Source organism: Copadichromis virginalis, linkage group LG2 (genome assembly GCF_057382275.1).
Source record: "Copadichromis virginalis isolate Kocher_CV1m ecotype Utaka linkage group LG2, C_Virginalis_male_GT1.1, whole genome shotgun sequence".
In the NCBI taxonomy this organism is placed as follows: domain Eukaryota; kingdom Metazoa; phylum Chordata; class Actinopteri; order Cichliformes; family Cichlidae; genus Copadichromis; species Copadichromis virginalis.
In genome coordinates this window covers 38,465,765-38,479,625 of record NC_140619.1, presented here as the reverse complement: position 1 = coordinate 38,479,625, position 13,861 = coordinate 38,465,765, and the positions used below count along the sequence as shown (strand labels likewise).

The 13,861-nt window shown below is 41.0% G+C and overlaps 1 protein-coding gene across 1 annotated transcript; it reads left to right on the top strand.

The window, feature by feature from the left end:
* Positions 1-7: 7 nt before the first annotated feature.
* slc30a9 (solute carrier family 30 member 9) lies at positions 8-12,625 on the top strand. Its single transcript, XM_085433980.1, has 18 exons — positions 8-139; positions 477-629; positions 729-926; positions 1,139-1,186; positions 1,292-1,391; positions 1,612-1,704; positions 1,846-1,928; positions 2,946-3,004; positions 4,891-4,958; positions 5,626-5,784; positions 6,512-6,647; positions 6,726-6,765; positions 6,845-6,916; positions 7,791-7,898; positions 7,991-8,156; positions 8,456-8,585; positions 9,429-9,542; positions 10,422-12,625. The coding sequence occupies exons 2-18, from the start codon at positions 518-520 to the stop codon at positions 10,464-10,466; spliced, it is 1,731 nt and encodes a 576-aa protein (XP_085290106.1). The 5' UTR covers positions 8-139; positions 477-517; the 3' UTR covers positions 10,467-12,625.
* The last annotated feature ends 1,236 nt before the right edge of the window (positions 12,626-13,861 follow it).

The following is a 13,861-nucleotide window of genomic DNA, read 5'->3' as shown; positions in this document are numbered from 1 at the left end:
CTGTTAAAGCAACGCCGAATACTTCACGTCACAAGTCACGTGTGTGTTTGTGAAGCTACAGTGGCGTTCACATCATCAGTTTGGCCATAGATTCGCAAAATGGACACAGATTATGCTGAATAAACCTCACCACAGAAAGGTACTGGGTTCTATGAGCACTCCATTTAAATGTACGCTCTAGTCAGGTGTTTCTAAGTGAATTAAAATGTTATACGGCACTTGTTACCTACGAGGGCTCAGGGTTACTAGCTCACGGTGTTGGCTAGCAAGGTTAGCTTGTTTGGTACGTAACCGCCGGGTTATCTCTGTGAGTGCTTGCAAGCAGGTACGGGGTTTAACTGACATCCGTGTCAGTTAAACGCTTGTTTGCAGCCATGCTAACGTAGTTGCTTGGTGATACTGTGTGGACGTGAGAGGCCTTAATCTGTCAGAAGTGGGTTACGTTGACGTGCGGACTGTCTGTGACTCTTGCATAGAAAGTTCCTGTGCGTCAGTACCGATTCCCGCTACAGCGAGGATGTTTCCCAGCCTGGCCGCCCACAGACCGTGGCATGTTTTCCGCAGGGTCTCATTGCAACAGAGATCGTCCCTGTCACAGCGGCCCCCGAGGTTTCCGCAGCTGTGCCACGGTGAGCAGACTTTCACGTTAAGGTCATCTGTTCATTCTCTTAAGGCTTGGTGTTTGTTTGAGAGGGCATGAAAAGGCAAGTTGTGATTGTGTTGCACAGGTTGGCAAAGCGGAGGGCTACACAGCTTATGGTTCAGCCTCCCAGACTGCCGTGTAGTTTCTCTAGGGTTGGGCAAGGTCCAGTATTACTCTACCTCTGATACCGGTAAAGATGGTCCCCCAAAACCACCATCAGGTGATGCCCCCTCTGCAGCAAAGGTTGTATCTGGTGCTGCACAGGCCACCCCAGAATCACCAGGTAAGAAACTTGAAGATTTCCATAAGCTCCATAAATTGTAGCTGTTGAGAGACTTGATTTAAACCATTGTGATGTGCACAGGTTTTCCTTTATAATCAAGCATATTTTTGTATTTGTTGCTTCTCGTGTCAACACAAACAGTAGGAAACAGTTAAATGATAAATGTATGATGTGAGGAATGTGCAGTTAAGATACATTATTTGTTCTAATAGGTGCAACACCTCAGGGTCTGACTAAAGCAGAGACAATTCAAGTGAAAGGTAAAGAACAACATTTGTCATTCCATCACGTTAAACTCATTTAAAATAAGAATGTGGGTGTGATCGGGTAGCTTGAATTTAATTTCCCACTGTGGTCACATGCAGTTCGTGCTGTCCTGAAGAAAAGGGAATATGGAGCCAAATACACTCAGAACAACTTCATCACTGCAGTCAGAGCGATGAATGAGTTCTGCCTCAAACCAAGGTAACTCCTCGTCCTCAGTTGTTTAACATTCAATGTTTGATTTATACAACAGCACCAAATTGTAAATCATCAAAGCTAAGCTGAGTGTTTTCTGCTAACTTAGATGCTGGTAGACAAATTTCTTTTGGTTAATAAGGATGTGTGCTGCTGTGATTAACTAATGTAGGACTGCCTTGTGCAGCATGGGTCTAACTTAAGTCTTACCCTCACGTCTTCACAGTGATTTGGAACAACTCCGGAAGATCAGAAGGCGCAGCCCCCATGATGACACAGAGGCTTTCACTGTCTTCCTGCGCTCAGACGTTGAGGCCAAGTAAGTGTTAAACACCTCTGCTTTCCATCTTAAGCACAAATACGTTACAACACCTCCCAAACTATTACTGCTTAATCCAGAGACTTCACTGATATTTTTCTCTTAACCCCTGTTAATTCAGTTATTTCTCTTTGTTATTAGAGCACTAGATGTTTGGGGAAGCCATGAAGCTCTGGCCAGAGAGAGAAACCTCAGGAAAGAGGTGGAGAGAGAGTACCAAGAGAGTAGGTTTTTATCTTTGGTCTTAATCCAAAACAGTTCAACAGGCTTTGAAATTTCAAAACTTTTTGCTAATTTATAGAAAACATTGCAGTTGGAATACGTAGCCACAGTGTACTGAGTACACTCTTTTTGCTCACCATATTACTCTAAAACCTCTGACAAACGCTCACGTTGTTAGATCTAATGTACTGAAATATTCCAGTTCTTCGCACTCAAAGCCTGACACGGAAAATAAATATTTGTCGGGACACCCTAACACAATAAAGTTAACTTAACATGTTATAGATCATTTGTCATGTCAGCTGTGATATACAAACTAACTGTCTGGCCATCAGTGTTAAAGAAACTCAGAGACAAAGACAAGTGGCTTTGAAGCGTATACGGACTAAATCTTAACATTTAAAAATTATACCTAGCAGTCAACCTTGAGTTAGGCAAGTGTGGAGTTAACAGTGACAGCAGCCATGCTCACATGCACAAAAGTAACAAGATTAAAAGCCTGACCTGAATAAAAACGCTAGATATGAATGCACCAGTGGGAAGGTTCTGACCCATCTGTGCTCCTTTGGATCAAAATGTCCTGCCAGTTATCCTTACTGTGCATGTCTGTTTCGTCAACACAACAAGAATGCAGTGTAGGTCCTTTCAAAGATGAAAAATAAGTCACAAATGCGGCAGAGAGGAGAAACTGAAATCTACGCAGCAAGGTGAGGATAAAAGTAGAAAATCATCGGAAGCGCAGCTACTACTACTGTTTCCAGAAAGTCAGGCAATCCAGTGCATGTCAAAATGATTTACTCTATTCAAATGCTTCATGCATGTAAACACACACAACAGTGAAGTTCTAATCCGAAGCTTGATTTTTGGTGACAAAATGTTTAACAGCAGCCATGAAATAGCAGGTGGAAACATGTATTAATGATGACATTGTTGTTTTTTTATTTATGTGAAATGATTCTGTCGTTTGTTGGTCTGTGAACTAATCAGCTTTGTTTTGCCCTTTTTTTCTTTATTTTAAGATATTTTTCGGAATCAGCGCTTGTTGCAAGAATATAAAGACTTTTGGGGAAACACTAAGGTGAGCTCTTTGCTTCTATTGCTGTAATTGTTTAGGGGTTAGAGCAGATCATCTACTAAATGAAAGGTTGATGGTTCGATCCCTTTCTGGTCCACTCTGCAGGCCAAATATCATTGGGCAAGATGCTAATCCCAAGTTGCTCCCTTGGTGTATGAATGTTAGATATAAAGCACTTTTTTTTGTGTGTGAACGAGACAAGTTGTATAAGGTCCTGTGAATGCTCAGGTAGAGTAGAAAAGCGCTATATAAGAACCAGTTCATTTACTATTTACATAATATTACCAGCTGTCCATAGCATGATAAGTAATGTTAATCTACCCACGTCCAAGTTCTTTGGATAAAATAGTATCAGTTGGTGTTTACCTGATCTTTGCCCCTGTTAGAGAGGTCACTGCATCTCTGACACATTCCTATTATCTGTTGGCATTCACACAGTCCCCCTTTTTAGTCTACGATGCTGACATTATTTCAGTGACTGCACTGTTCTCCATTTGTCTGGAGCGTCATGGTATTTTCTATACTCTACTGGTGTGTTACATCCTGACAACAACATACATACATCTTCTTATTTGCTTAGCAACCTAAACTAGGGTTTTTGGATACCTAGAGCATGTACTGCAGTGCAAGTTCAGCATACATAGGATAGCTTTTCCACATTACTCAAAGGTGGTTATTAATTCTCAAAGTCAACCCGGGGTTTCCCGGGGTAGACCCATCACAAACACAGATCTGCTGATTTGTTGTCTAGTGGTGTCTTTTACGAACAAAGAGTAGTTGGGTCACAGCTCCTCAGCCTTTAGTATCAAAAGGGACATTTTTGAGCACACAAAAATTTGCATGGAGCCACAAATCATATATGAGCCCAATAACGATCGTAGTAATATCATCCTCTCAAGTGGCCACGTAGCAGCGGGCCATTTATGATTATTTGGTATTTAACTGGTATTTATCTGATGCTTTTCTTTTTCTGTACAGTAATACATCTTGCATTTCAGAAATGAAAGAACTAAAAAAAAAAGAATATAGTTGTATATGTGCTCTACTTTGAAATTGGTCACTTTGGTTTTTACCTGTGTTTGTGCAAATTAATCTGATTTAAAGTGGGCTGCCTAAAACAGGAAGCACCCCACAAGGTTTAAAATGGTAAAAGTAAAAAGTCCAATCCAGCAGCCTTGGTAGCAAAAGATGTTGGAACCACAGGTTCAAGACAAGTTAAATACATAAGGCATGTTATAGTGAACACAACTGCTGCTGCCAAACCAGTGTGTTTGTATGAATGTGAGCAGGTGTATCTAGATGAAGGCTGTAAATTATGACCAAAGATAATAATGATAATAACAAGAAAAACTGATAATGGTAATAATCAGTAGTAGTAAGTAGGTTTTTTTGTTTGTTTTTTTTAAAGATGTTCAAGAGGTACAAACAAATTCAGATACCAAATTATTAATAAATTACTGATTTGTGTGTGAACTGTTCATACGCAGGATTTATGCACAGATTGGTGCGTACACAGTATTTGTTTTTGAGGCCCAATCTGTGCTGCTTTGTACCCCTGTGTATCCCAACAGGACAGAATTGAAGGCCATAGGTTCCCTGCACTTAGAATGTGTTTATTTAAGGGAACTGTTTAGATGGTCTCTAAAAACTATAGACCCTCTTTTTCTTTTTTATCTGCACACTGTGGGCCACTGGATCTTCTAGGAATGGTGATGGTTTCATATCTGCTGATCTCGAGTAAAACCTGCTCAGGTTAAGTTCCAGTGGTGGTGTAGCACCTTCATATGTTAACACTGAAGTCATCTCGTTAAGCCTGTAATCCTGCTTCGTAGTACAGGTCTTATTTCCTTTTAACTGCAGAGTAATAATGTCTCTTATCTTTCATAAAGCCACGATCAGGCCAGAGGACAACATTTCTACAAGGGCCAGGGAAGGTGGTCATGGTTGCTATTTGCATGTAAGTTGTTTCACCAGTCTCCCTCATTCATGAGTGCATTTTGGTCTTGTGGCCAAGTCTTTCTGCACTCAGCAGCTTTGCTGAGCTCTTGCACACACAGTGGGAGGTATTGGATTAGAGAGAGGAGCTACGGGTCTGTTCTCAGCAGGGTTACTACATACAATATGCTGGATAAGTATCAGAAGGTGCAAAAATAATCAAACGGCAAAACAGAAATCTGCTGCGGATGAATAAAAGTGCAAAACATTCATGTGAACTCAGATGAGAAGTAACTTGTAAAGACTCCCCGAGAAATGCACACATTTCTATTAGGAATTGCATGGAAACTGCATGCATCATGTGCAGTCCTGTGGCTTATTAAGTTAAGGTGATTGTGTTAGAGAACATGTGCAGTCACATGTAGCAAAATCAGTATGAAATAGGAGAGTGGTGAGAGGCTCACTGGACTGCATAGTGCACATGACAGTGATTGAGAGGCATTAGAATAGAAATTGGAACAATTTACACACAATGTTGGATTAAAACAGTTTTTAAGAAATGGGTTTCAGTGCAGGCAACCTGATAAATCTATAAACCAATTTAATCAGAACTGTTGTTGAGCTTGAAATGTGAAACTTTACATCTGTGTGCCCGGTGAGCTCTTCACTTATTTATGTTCTGTTCTCAGAAATGGGCTGAATTTCTTTTTCAAGCTCCTGGCTTGGGTCTACACTGGATCAGCTAGCATGTTCTCTGAAGCCATCCACTCTTTGGCCGACACGTGCAACCAGGCTCTGCTCGCTCTGGGAATCAGCCAGTCTGTCCGCAACCCAGATGCCGTGCACCCGTAAGTGTTACACCTTCCTGTACTAATTAAAAGAAGAGGTTCAGTGCTCGCCAGAAAAGGAATAAAAGCAGTAATGTGTCAAAGTCAGTTGCAGCATATTGTCAGCACCCAAATATTAAATTTTCTTGCACATTACTAACATTGGCACTACAGAAGTATAGAAATGTAGAAACATTAGATACATTGATGTGGATACTTGCTAATAAATAATTCATAGAAGGGAGAAAGGATTTGGAAAAGACACCCACATCATTTTTTTAAATTTTTGGAGATGAGGATGCACATAGTGAGTATAAGTAAGCCATTTTCTCCAGGTAGGTCTTTTGAACTTTCTTATGTAAATTTATAACTTTACTTTCAGTGGTAAAAAACATTTAAAAGGTTTTGTGTCCTTATGCAAAATAAATCTACAAGGCTTTTTTCCCACCTTCTAAGTTATCCGTTTTCTATCTATTTGTGAAGTTTCATGACATTGCAACTAATTATGAAGACAGTAAGAAAAAAAAAAAGAGTTTTTTGCTATGATGGTGAGCAGATGTGCCCACAAAACGTCTTCTGTGGGTACCTCAGTGTCGCTCGGTGTGCCTGCTTCAGCTGATGATTGACTCTTTGAGGCTGCGGCGGGTGTCACATCTCTGTTATTGCTCTACATAAAAAATGGTGGAGTAAATGTTGGCTGTAATTGAGCGCCATTGCTCTGTATTTGCTTTTTTGTTCTGATATTTAGATATGGCTTTTCCAACATGCGCTACATTGCCTCCCTCATCAGTGGGGTGGGCATTTTTATGATGGGAGCAGGCCTCTCTTGGTACCACGGCATCATGGGATTGCTGCACCCGGAACCCATCGAGTCTTTGTTATGGGTGAGTGTCTGTGTTGACTCAAATTATTCAAAACAAATTTAAAAAACATTTCCCGACATATTTTTTTCTTCATTGCAGGCTTACTGTATTTTGGCGGGCTCTCTGGTGTCTGAAGGAGGTAAGTTATAGTAATGAACCAACAGATCAGATCAGATATTGCTCTGCAGCTTGTTCTCAGACATCTGTTTCTTTCTCAGCCACATTACTGGTTGCCATCAATGAGATAAAGAGGAGCGCCCGCCAGCAAGGATTGTCTTTTTATGAATATGGTACGTACAGATCAGTTCATATCTGTCTTTACACCTGGCGCTACAATTTATTCCAGGTCAATGTGGCAAATATGTGCTCATTTTGTTTGGGACTACAATGTCCCAACTGCAAAAACGAAAGCATCTTATCTCAACATGAATAACTGAGCAAAAATATTCTTTGGATGAGATTATGCAGGTTAACTTGTCTTTGTGTGAATATAATCCAATGAAATTCTCGAATGAGATTAAATAAGTGCAAACTGAGTTACACATATTACAGTTATTGTAATATGTGTTGAGAAAAGTGCTCTGTATATAAATATTAGGATTAAAATGCTGTGTCCCACAGTTTCTGTTACATTAGCCCACGGTTCATAATTGCCTTTAGCATTCTTGTTTGAAAGGGTGAAAGTGTTAAAGAAAAGATCAAATGATATCAATATATTAGCAGTTTATGACTATTTGTGGAAAACATGGCAGTAATTTACATGATGATCATCTGTACTTGTCAGTGAATTATCTCCTTTCCTTTCATAGTGGATGCTAAAGTGTATCCTGTGCTAAAAGCATTAAAACAGCTGCTATTATGGCTGCCTCTTAGAGATTTCCATGTTAGGAACTGCTATTTGACAACACGCATGTTTTTGTGTTGGTAAGTAGGCACATGTATGATTGTGCCTTTTAACTTAAAGAAAATATGTATGGAAATAACTCGAGATTTTGTTGCGATTACACTTACAGCAGGATGAGGTGTAAAATGAAAATAGTGTGTTTTGTCTTGCTGTGTGTAGACGGCATCACTGAGGCAGAATTAATTTGCATATTGCAAAATAAAGTCAGAAATCTGAAAATTCAGCTATAAATAAGCTCTCGTATTATTTCATGTGTGCAGTGATGCAGAGCCGAGACCCCAGCACCAATGTGGTGCTGCTGGAGGATGCTGCTGCTGTACTGGGAGTTATCCTGGCTGCTGGTTGCATGGGGCTCACCTCACTTACAGGTAAATACATGAGTTGTCATGTCTCGGTTTTATAATGTTTCCGATCTTTTGGACTGGAGTCATTAACCTGAATGTTTACTCGCTGACCCCAGGTAACCCGGCCTATGATAGTTTGGGCTCTCTTGGCGTTGGCACATTGCTGGGCACAGTCTCCGCCTTCCTCATCTACACTAACACAGAGGCCCTGCTGGGACGCTCCATACAGGCTGAGCGCGTGCAGAAGCTCACAGAGTTTCTGGAGAACGATCCTGCTGTAAGGTCAGCAAACGCACACGCGAACCTTCTCGACTGCAAAACATGAACTCGGTCTCGATTAACTCCGAATCTGGATGATTCGTTTTGATAAATTGAATCCTCCCACAAACAAGTGGTCAAGATTAAATCAACATGCAGTGAACAGCAGTTCAAATTAAAAATGACCCTTTAACCAGTTTCACTGGTTTCTTTTATTTGTTGCATTTGCATTTGGATCGTTTTGTGTTGTAGCAGATTCCCTCCACTAAGATCCGTAGTTTTTCTGTTTCTTCCATTGAGATGTTTTATTGTGTTGTTGGCAGGGCCATCCATGATGTGAAGGCCACTGATATGGGACTGAGTAAAGTGCGCTTCAAGGCTGAAGTTGACTTCGATGGCCGCGTGGTGACACGGTCTTATCTGGAAAAACAAGACATTGACCAAATCCTCAACGTAAGTTATCTTGTTTTAGTATTGATGTTTGTACTCAGAATGAGAGCAGTTTGTGGACTGGATGTTTGGCCACTGCTATTTTTAGTAGTTGCTTTAATAACTTATTAATAAAGTCAGGAACACTATGCAAATAGTTTTTTTCTGTATACAAGATTCTAATCTGTTCCCTGAAGTTATTTATCCTGTGAACACAGCTCATCGTGTTGAGCAAACAGTTCATGATCATTTGCTTCTCTAAAAACGTCAGATGTACACAGCCACCTTGAGTCCTGAAATATAAAAGAACTAATCCTGTTAAATGTCACATTCTTGTGTCTTCCACACATAAATGTGTAATTATCATCTGCAGGAGTTATTGTCCTTGCAGGCCATGAGCTATGCAGTGTGTCATACAGTTCTTCAGTATGAATTCCAGTGATTACTGATCTTTTTACACAGACATCAGTTGCTTCAAGTATGTTCTTGACATTCACTGGTGAAACAAAATCTTTGAGTTTAGTGCGGTGTGCATCTGACGTTGTTAAAGACACTTTTTTATTATTATTAATTATCGTATGGTGTTTTTGCTGTCACTACATTCCTCAAAGTTCAGACAGTAATTGGGAGACCACACCAGATTCAAATAAAATCTAAGTTTTATTTAAATCTGTTTTATTTAACACAAGCACCCAAGAGACAGACATCACATGACATCACATGGCTGAGCAGGTGGGCCATGTTTTATAGCCTTGAAGGCACAGATGAGCTGCATTAGCCAATGATCACTAATAGCAGGCTAGGACCGATGCCATGAATGTTGACCCGTATCTTTACTGACAAAACTACATGTTTGTGTCTCTGCAGGACATTCAGCGGGTGAAAACCCCGGAGGAGCTGGAGAACTTCATGCTGAAACACGGAGAGAACATCATCGACACCCTGGGAGCTGAGGTGGACCGGTTGGAGAAAGAGCTCAAAGTACTGAAATATACATTTCTTTGCTATTCTAGTTTGTTGTTTGTCTCATGCTGTTACAGAGTGCAGCAGGAAAAAGTCATAAAATCTGGGAATGACTTTATTTTTTCATGCATCACGAAACACTTTTGGTGCCCAAAGAGGTCATGGCCTTAGACCGGAGAAGGATCACCAGTATTGTGATGTTTAATACATTTTTTGTAAAGTTGGGTTTAATTTGCTCAAGTTTAAAATACATTTTTGTTACTTAAATGGCAAAAAGGGGAATGCTTAAAGTTCTCCTAAGGCAAAAGAATCTGTTGCATGAATTGAGAAGATGCAGACCCTTTGTGTTTGTATTCGTAGTCACTCCCTCCAGATTCCTGTTTTAAGCTGGGAAACACTCAGGATGAGCTCTCATATCGCAGTCACTGAGTTCATTATAATAATGTCCTTGTTAAAATAATTGCAGCAGCTTTTCAGATTTTGTAAAGAAATAAGAAATATCCCACTTGTGAATTTGACTAAGAGTGTTGTCTGGGAAATCGAACATGATCCCATCTCCCAAAAAAGATCCATTTCTGATCATCCAGCCATGGTGTCGTTCATTTAAAGCCTAACGTTGACAATGTTGCTTCTGGGAATTGCATTTACATATCAAAAACATAGATTTGGTGGCGGTTTGATAAAGAAAAATTATACGCTTTTTTTCACTCAGACATTATTTTCAGCAAAAAACATCCTGTTAGCTTTTTGTGAAGAGGATCGCAGTGATCCAGGCTTCCAACCTATCATAAGCCACAAACCTCCGTTTTCACCATAGAATGGTATTTTTAAATAAAAGTATTTGATTAAGAATTGCAAGTCAAGTTTGTGCGTAACTTTGGTTTTGTGCCTCTACAGCAACGCAACCCAGAGGTCCGTCATGTAGACTTGGAGATACTCTAACATCCCGAAATGCCATGAAGAAAAAGCTGGAAGGACGGCCACGCCTGCCTCTGCCTCTCTTTCTGACTACAAAACAAACACGGACAACAAACCCGCACAACTTCTCAAGTCTTACTGTAGAATAGTCCAGAAGGATGAGCACAGACGGTGTTCGAGCAGCTATGCCCGAACTTCAGTCTGGGACACTGTGAGTTCACCCTGCCAGAGATCCGCTTTCACATTCCAGTGCGAGTGTTTCTGGCAGAGGACTAACGGCTGTCATTAGGCTCCTTGAATTTCACTAGAAATTCGCACACAAACTACGACAGCGTAGTCCACTGGCTGGTTGCTTAGACTCACATTCCTCCATAAAAGTGTCATGATGTGGGCTCATGTCTGTGTCTAAAGCAAAACCGAGAACAGGACCAGTGTCGTTTACTAGACTTGTACCACAGTGACAGAGTTTCCTTTATTAGTGCAAAAGGAAACCAAAGAGCTACAATTTCAACCCAGACTTATTTAATGACCAGACAATGTTAGAGGGTTTTTCTTTCTGTTTCCTTTTAATGTCAAAACTGAAGACGGTGCGATGCCGCAGGTTCTCTAACGAAGACAGAATTTGTGATGAATAGATTTTTATTGCGATTATAGAAAGTCAAATGGTATTATTGAGATATTTAATAGGTAGAGTGAATATAGTAGGACTTGATGTTATGAATACAAGTTGTCTAACCTGGATTTGCAGAGTTTCCGCCAGAAAAGTTGACAGGCCTGACCAGCAGTGCTCGATAAGTCAGGGTTTAAAGTTTCATCACTTTTTTTACATTAGATTGGCTTTACATGATTCACAGTTCAAAATAAGCCAGACTGTATCCTACACTGGGCCTTGGTGCAGGCCCTCATTGCATCCTCAGTCTCAAATGAGCTGTTTTATCCTGGTTACCTTTAAGCTAACAGTCTTTTGATTGGCTGCCCTTCAGCAGATGGCTTAAACGTGTGGGCGGGGCTTCTCTGCTCACAGAGCTGTGTTCCTGCGATGGCCATTTTGGGAATACTGGCTCGCTATGTCATCATACATAGCAAAACAAAAAAGAAAGCTTCTGGCACACAGGGGTTACTTGTACATATGCCGACCTCATTCTTTGAAAGCTTTGCCATGTTTAATATGATCCTCCACCATATATATAGGACAGAATGACAAGCATAGGAGCCTTTGTGACACTGAGGAACTGTGAACAGCTAGCACTACTTTTTCTCTCCAAACACAAGCAAGCAAACGGTGTGTATCAGCAGGAGAGCCCCAGATCAAGATGAAATATGCTCACATAATCAAATATCAGCTGAACAACATTGTATTAAGGCGTAACGTTTGTCCTAGTCTTTTTACTTTTTGTTTTTACTTCTTGATTCTGCTAACTCGTTCAAACAGCTGTTATGTATAAAGCAGCTGGCAGAGCTGGTAGCCTAATAAGATACAGTAGCTAACCTAACAGTTGGCGCTGTTGCCTTTAAGAAAAATCTGAAATACTTGGTCTGGACCACTGGGCTTGAATACAGTGTTGGAAACCCTGCACTGTATTATTGTTTTCATTTAATGGGTTATAATCTTAAACGAGCTCTGATGACGACATCCTTCCAAGCCAATAATAGGCACTGACTTTACATCTCTAAACGCTGTTCTTAGGGTTAGAAATGCTCGTCTTGTCACGTGACTGATTGTATTGTTCCAAAGATAAAATGCAGGAGTGGAAACGTCCTTGCCTCTTGTCCACCATGTATAAATAAGAGATCTTTAATGAAGACAAGTGGACCAGCTACCTTTTATTTCTTTTCTTTTTTTCTTGAAGTCCACCAACAGCTGAAAACTTACAGGCATCGTCACCCTGTGGAGCAAAAAAAGAAAAAGTTGTGAAGTTACTCCTTCATGATGTATCTGCTAATGTTCTGTATAAACCGGACTGTGACGTGTTTTTGCTTGTCATTCTTTGTTGCCGCTGACACATGATCGTCGTGCTGTCATGCTTCAGGAGGGGGCCGGAGTCATTTCGCCTCGGTTGGGAAGGCAGATCTGTGTTTTTGAAGGGGATTGTGAACTGTTTCTTCCTGGGTCATAACGATGACGCTACTGTTGAAGGACATGGGACGAATATGAGATAATTTATTAAATTATTTTTGGTTTCCTTTTGTGTCGTTTGTTTGAATTCTCTTTTGTTTTGAATGCTGTGCCAATATTCATTGGTGTTGCTTGTAGAAGCTCCACACTTTCTTTCTCCACACTTACACACACACGGAAAAAACCTAAATAACTTTGTAGGTCTTGGAAAAGGCACCACCAGATATGTTTATCTTGCTTTTTAGAAACGTAGAATTTAAAGCATTGTTTTCCCCCGAACTGGATTCCTGTTTCCTGTTTAAAGCTCAGATGGATGACTGGAATGTAAACCCAAGTCCATTAGATGGTGCAGTTGTGGGGATGAGAGAGGGGGGCACTAGCCTGTTCGCTGACGTCAATAAAAACAGTCATTTCCAACCAGTCTGCGCATTGACCGACCGTTCAAAACATTACGCACAGCATCGCGGCCGGACCACGCTAGACTGCTCGACTGAAATAATTTTTCGCCGAGCCTGGAGGGCGGACGATCTCCATTTGCAGGTTTTTCACCGTTAAATGTTGTCTTAAATTTTTGGGGTGTTGCGCGCATATCGGTGTCATGTCTCGTCATACCATTCCCAAGTCAGTTGTGCCACTGCCCATCCTGTTTCCTTCCATGTCTCCCCTCAAACAGAGAGAATCGCTTGTGCATGTGTAGCTAGAGAGAGAAAAATAGATCCTCGGGCTGAATCGGCTCATTTTTATTAAAAGGGAAAAGAAACCTGCGTCGAGGAGCGTCTTTCTTGTCTGGAGATCAGCACATAGATCTTCAGCCCTCTCGCAGCCTCCTGCACGCCACATCGCCGCTTTCAGTCATTTACAGACAGATCTTGTCGGCGCCTTTTTTTTTTTTAAACAAAAAGGTAAAGAAAAAAATGTAGCTGCTTTATGTTATTATTTTCGATGTATCCTGTTTCCCCCCCTCGCCTCCATCAACCCACAGATGGGGGCGCAGTTAACCTGCACAGTTGGGGTCTCAGATTTTCATGAAGCCTCTCCTCCATCACCACAAGTCTGTGGTTACAAAACCCCGAAACCCATTACTCTTCAGCGCGGGGTTGAATTCAACAAACGTAGCGTTGTAATCATCTCTCATCACTCCTGCAGAAAATCTCAACACTGTGTATTTGCTTTTACGCGGGCCCACTGTGTGTGCGTAAATGTGTGTTTTTTCTTTCTGACGTCCCCCCCCCCAAATGATCGATTTGGTTGCTGTTTCAATCACAGGTGAGGAGCATCTAGAATAATCCAGGTCGCGTATGAT

Coding starts and splice junctions, on each gene's coding strand:
- slc30a9 (XM_085433980.1), top strand. CDS start 518: ATGTTTCCCAGCCTGGCCGCCCACAGACCGTGGCATGTTTTCCGCAGG. Junction 6,917..7,790: donor ATTGTCTTTTTATGAATATG/GTACGTACAGAT, acceptor TCATGTGTGCAG/TGATGCAGAGCCGAGACCCC. Junction 8,157..8,455: donor GAGAACGATCCTGCTGTAAG/GTCAGCAAACGC, acceptor TGTTGTTGGCAG/GGCCATCCATGATGTGAAGG.